The sequence below is a fragment of a genome, unplaced genomic scaffold (assembly GCF_019419815.1).
Source record: "Pyrus x bretschneideri cultivar Hongxiangsu unplaced genomic scaffold, Pyrus_bretschneideri_v1 Contig42, whole genome shotgun sequence".
Taxonomy (NCBI): Eukaryota; Viridiplantae; Streptophyta; class Magnoliopsida; order Rosales; family Rosaceae; genus Pyrus; species Pyrus x bretschneideri.
This window is the reverse complement of record NW_025999746.1, coordinates 35,587-41,199: the sequence shown is the minus strand read 5'-3', so window position 1 is coordinate 41,199 and position 5,613 is coordinate 35,587. Positions and strand designations below refer to the sequence as shown.

Here is a 5,613-nt window from a genome sequence, read left to right as displayed (position 1 = left end):
CGAGCGTTAGAAACACGTGGACAGACCAACAGTTTTATGGAGTTTAATTGAGGTTGTTGGAGTTCAACTTTTAGGAGTCTGATTAAGGATCCCATCATTGCACTAACAAAACAAAATTTGTGTCCCTGTACACTCCATACACGTGCGAGTCACGTGCTCCCAAAAGTTTCCAGATAGGGTTGGCAAGCACTCCCAAATTTTATTTTAGGGCTCCAACACGGCCAAGCCGAAAGAAAGAGGTCCCCCCTCTAAAACCCCAACTGTGACTCATTTTTCAACTCTCTGTCCTTCCTTTATCGCTCCTCTCTCTGTCATGTCACCAGCCGAAAATGGCCGCCACGCACACCTCCACCACATCCTCTCCAACCCGTAAATCCCTAAATATAATATCCCAAAATCTCTGCTTTTGATTTCGACGCTCTTATTGTTATTCTGATTCTCTCTGTCTCTCGGGTTTCTACGCGTTAATCGCATCTTTTATCCTCTCACTTTTCACCTCGACCAAGAGTGCTAGGGTTTTGGTATTCTGGGTTCGTTTGCTCTAGTGGGTATTTTTTTTCTTTTTCTGGGTGATTTGCTATGATGGACGAGAGAATTGTCGACGATCTTATACGGAAGCTTGTGGCAGCGAAGAATGGCCGGACCACCAAACAGGTGCAACTCACGGAGGCTGAAATACGGCAGCTTTGCTCCGCCTCCAAGGAAATCTTTCTCAGTCAGCCGAATCTTCTGGAGCTTGAAGCTCCGATAAAGATCTGTGGTAAAGAACTAGGGTTTTTAAATGATTTGTGGATTGAAAGTTTTGGTTTTTTTGCTTCAGATGAATTGAAAAGTTGCTTCTTTGACTTTGTTTGCATGCTTATGTGTTGAATTTGGACTTGATTGTGTGAAAGAGTAGTATGGGTAATTCGCAGGATGTTAAAAGGGTTTGATGGTTGGAAATTGGAATTTTGTTACTGTGGTTTGTGTAATTTGTTGGAAAGGTAATGAATTTATTTTTTTGGGTAATGGTTCATTTGATTAGAGCAGAAAGGGCAATTACCAGTAAAAGGGTTACCATATAGATTAATCTGTTATCCATATCGGTGAATTTCATATATATTGCAAAGTGGAAGGTATGATTTAGCACATTCTGGATTATTACTGGATTTATCTTACGAAGTAAAGTTGATGGTCAGAGGATTTAATGTAGCATTTCATTAGAAAAATTTGCGACTTTGGCAGGGTTATGTAACAAAACTTTTGAGCATTGCTAAAGGGTTGCAAGGTTCTAGTCAGATTGAGGTTCCATATGAGGCCTTTCAGTAATTCGTTAGCTTGTCCTTTGACTTTTATTTTGGCGTGGTTGCCTGTTGCTGCATTAGATAGGCTTCTTACTCTGAAAAGTAGTTCTTAGGTCATCCGGAACTAGTGTCTATGATGTGGCTGTATTGTGCTTATTTTCTACTTTTAGATTAGACAGGCATCAATTTCTCCGTCACTAGTTCCATGTGTGCTTTGTGTAGGTAGGCATTCTTTGAAGTTGGATTTTGGTAGATAGTCTTTGAAGTTCGTCATTGTGAGGAATGAGAGTACCCTTTTCTTGGGGTGGAGATTGACTCTTGAATGTAGTCAAAATTTGATGTTTCCCCCCTATTGGGGAAATGTCAAAAGTTGATGCTACCAAGTAATAGGCTTTATATTCTATCCTCATTTATTACATTCGCACATACAGTTGAAAGTCGGTCAAATTGTGTGTTTTTGTAAGTTGGCCAATCCAGTAGTGTTATGTGTCAATCAAATTGTTATAGTGTGCAAAATCGCACGTATAGCTTCTAGTTATTTGATGCGGAGGGAAAACACGGTGGACTACACTTTTAGCATCGTTTCACTTTCCACCATTTAGCACCGTGCCTTGTTAAGGAATTTCAGTTAAGTAATTTTATATTCATGACTGTCAGCCATTATCTGGTTTGCATTCTCATGTTCACCTTAGTTTTTTAAAATGGATGGAAATCCATTTCTGTTGATAACGGTAGATCTTATATCATTTCAATAACAATTAAAGACCTATTTCTAGTTGAATCTACAATGTAGATGTGTATTAATTCAAACGATTAATTAAGAACCGTTTTCATATTTGTTTCCTAAATTGAAAACATGTGAAATTGCTGTTGATTACTAAGATGACAATGCTCATCCTCCCTCTTTGTTTCTCAGGAGATGTTCACGGTCAGTATTCAGATCTTTTGCGACTGTTTGAGTATGGTGGGTACCCACCTGAAGCCAACTATTTATTCCTAGGAGACTATGTTGATCGTGGTAAGCAAAGCATAGAGACAATATGCCTTCTCCTTGCATACAAGATCAAATACAAGGAGAACTTCTTTCTCCTTAGAGGTAACCATGAATGCGCTTCCATCAACCGCATCTATGGATTCTATGACGAGTGCAAGAGAAGATTTAATGTTCGTATTTGGAAGACATTTACTGACTGCTTCAACTGTCTTCCTGTTGCTGCTCTTATTGATGAGAAGATCCTTTGCATGCATGGCGGTCTGTCTCCTGATTTGAAACACTTAGATCAGATTAGGAATATTGCACGGCCGGTGGACGTGCCAGATCAGGGCCTTCTCTGTGATCTATTATGGGCTGATCCTGATAAAGATGTTGAAGGTTGGGGAGAGAATGATCGTGGCGTGTCATATACATTTGGGGCTGACAAGGTTGCCGAATTTCTTCAGAAACATGGCCTTGATCTCATTTGTCGTGCTCATCAGGTGCTATGTAGTTGTTTTCTTTCTTTTTGTTTTTTCGTTTGTGACTGAACTGGACCTGCATCATCATGTATACACAATGTCTGGGGACTTAAAGATTTGACCACATGAGATGCATCTTCAAATAATCACTTTTCTTGTACAGCTAAACTTGTCATGACAGTAATATGGATGATAATTTTGACGTAACTTTTTTTAAAATTTAGTCTTTCATATTTTGGAGAACATGTGAAAGCACACGGTGTAAGTTATAATTTGAGATTGTGTGTGTGTTTGCATGATTTATCTGTTTTTCTGAGTTGATTTCCCTTTTTTGTCATATTCATACGACTACTCATCATCAACTTTGTCATTGTGGCATGTCCATTGGGTTGTTATCCTGGGGTATTGGTATCGAATGCTAGTATGCTATGTGCTGTGTTGAGATTCTAGGCGCAGGTATACATTTTTCATTAAGTAGTTGTACACTTGAAAATATTTATTCGACAGCAGGACTTCTTGTGTTTCACCTCCTTCGATTGATGCTGGAGTGAAATTATTTATATGAGTATTTTTGAACACATGTTTTTGCTCGGTCTGAGATGCAAATTGTATTTTATTATCAGATTCTCTCAATGTTTGTCCATTTCTTATTAAATTTATTGGGTTTCGTTTATCAGGTTGTGGAAGATGGATATGAGTTTTTTGGAAAAAGAAAGCTGGTAACCATATTTTCAGCACCAAATTACTGTGGGGAGTTCGATAATGCTGGTGCCATGATGAGTGTAGATGATACATTGACATGTTCCTTCCAGATTTTGAAAGCATCTGAGAAGAAGGGAAAGCTTGGGATAAGCAACAACATGTTAAGACCAGGAACTCCTCCTCACAAGGTACAGAGATTTAGACATAGGAATTACTTCCGAAAAGCAATAGGTGAAAAACTGCTACGAGTGTTGGAATAGCCACACCATTTTTCTTTTCATACATGCCTGTCCTTATTTCTGGCCTTTGGATTGAATAAATCAAACGGAAACAACGAACACGATTACAGTAGGCCAAATAGTACTGAATGGAAGCCTAAAGTAATTGGCGGTAGGAATTAGCTGTTATGGGAAATCTCTATGTTAATTCATTGTTCAGTGGCCTTGAATTTTATCCAATTTTTATCAACTGTGATTTCTCTGAACCCAATGATGTTTAGCTGCATACTTTTCTCTCTCGCAGGGTAAGGGCTGATCGGTTGCAGAAGCTTTAATTGTAACTTCTGAGAACACCTTCTGTATCATCTTGTGCTGCTCGGCTTTCTCTCAGCTGCAAGGTTTGATTATTCACCTCTGCCTTCTTTTGTGTCGTACAGAAGATGAAGCTGAAAAGTTACTTCTACAGTGGCAAAATAGCCATTAGCGTATCAGAATTAGTGCGACTTTTTGTTTCCGGAAAAAAAGAAAGAAAAGTGAAATTTAACTGTGTAATGGAAATTTCGACTCCATTGTGGAATTTTAGAAGTTTTTGTTTCATGGAAAAACCTAAATCTTCTGTTGCTTGCAATTGACTTTATGCCCCAATTGGAACTCCACCATTGCCTGGCATCTCAGCAGGGAGTGTTTATGTTGCTGTCTTTTGGCAGGACACACATGAAACGGGTTTACCATCATTGTGACGCTGTGTAATATTCTTACTGCATTATTGGATTGGGACGTTACGTGGCAGCAATGTAGTAAAAGCGTGAGGCGTGGGCGTCCAAGGGATAGCCCAGCCTAGGCGTAAGTCGTGAGGCGAAGCCTTACGGGACCTTAAATAATAGAGGATTGCTGAAAAAAAACTGAGGAAACAGGTGAGAAAAACAGAGGAAACAAAGACTCTTGGGGTTTTAAAAATAAAAGAAAAACAGACTTGGCCAAAACGACGTCGTTTTGGGCCAAGTCATTTAAAAAAAATTAAAGACTTGGCCAAAACGATGTCGTTTTGGACCAAGTCTTTAAAAAACAACAAAAAATCCCTCTTCTTCTTCGCAGTTGTCTTCCTCGTGAAGACACCGCACAGCCTGCAACCTAAAACTCAGATGGCAGAGCTTGAAAATAGAGCAGTTGACTTTGATTTTGGGTCGCGGATGGATCTGGGAACGCTCGCCAACCGCCTTTAGGCGCGCCTTAGCCGCCTAGTCTCGTCTCAACAACGCCTCGGTGAGTTTTTGCCCACTCCCACTGGGCAGAGGCATTATCACTCCCGCCCCGCCTCCAAAGCCGTCTAGGTGCGCCTCGGGGCGCGTCTTTTAAAACATTGCGTGGCAGTGAACCTTTACAGTAGAAGTGTGGTTATTGAAAATCATGATGTCATTAATCATATTTCGACTTGTTGCGTAGCCTCATTGAAGGATGAGAAAATCGTTTGTTCGATGTGTTGCAGAGGTTTTCGTATGCAATGAATTGTAAATGAATGAATGTGAAGTTTGGGTGGGTTTTTGATTTATTTCTCCCCTCTAGCTCTCTAACCCCTCCCTCAAATCCTTTCTTTCTCTCCGTCCTGGTCTCTCCCTCTCCTGTTTTTTTTTCTGCTTTCCCTCTGGTTTTCTTTTCTTTCCCTCATCTGCATTAGCATCTGATATCCTTTGGTGCTGTGCTCTGAGCTTTTGTCTCAGTTTATTTTGAGCTCTTCCAAGTTGTTCCTTCGGAGGTGTGCTCTGGCGTGCGGTGGCTTTTAAAGTGCTTTTTGCACTATCTGGTAGGACTATGGGAGCGCTCATTGCACGGGTAGCTTGGCCACCTTCATTTTTCTTCCATCCATTTGTGGTTCCTTGGTTTGTCTTATTGATGATGTTGGCATTGCGAAGGTGCTGCATGATGCGTGAATTATACGCACACAAATTAAACCCTCT

At 40.3% G+C, this 5,613-nt stretch overlaps 1 protein-coding gene across 1 annotated transcript; it reads left to right on the top strand.

The window, feature by feature from the left end:
• The first annotated feature begins 223 nt into the window (after positions 1–223).
• Positions 224–4,286, top strand: LOC125469386 (serine/threonine-protein phosphatase PP1-like). The gene is made up of 4 exons (XM_048566660.1): positions 224–760; positions 2,200–2,759; positions 3,416–3,628; positions 3,963–4,286. The coding sequence occupies exons 1-4, from the start codon at positions 580–582 to the stop codon at positions 3,972–3,974; spliced, it is 966 nt and encodes a 321-aa protein (XP_048422617.1). The 5' UTR covers positions 224–579; the 3' UTR covers positions 3,975–4,286.
• The last annotated feature ends 1,327 nt before the right edge of the window (positions 4,287–5,613 follow it).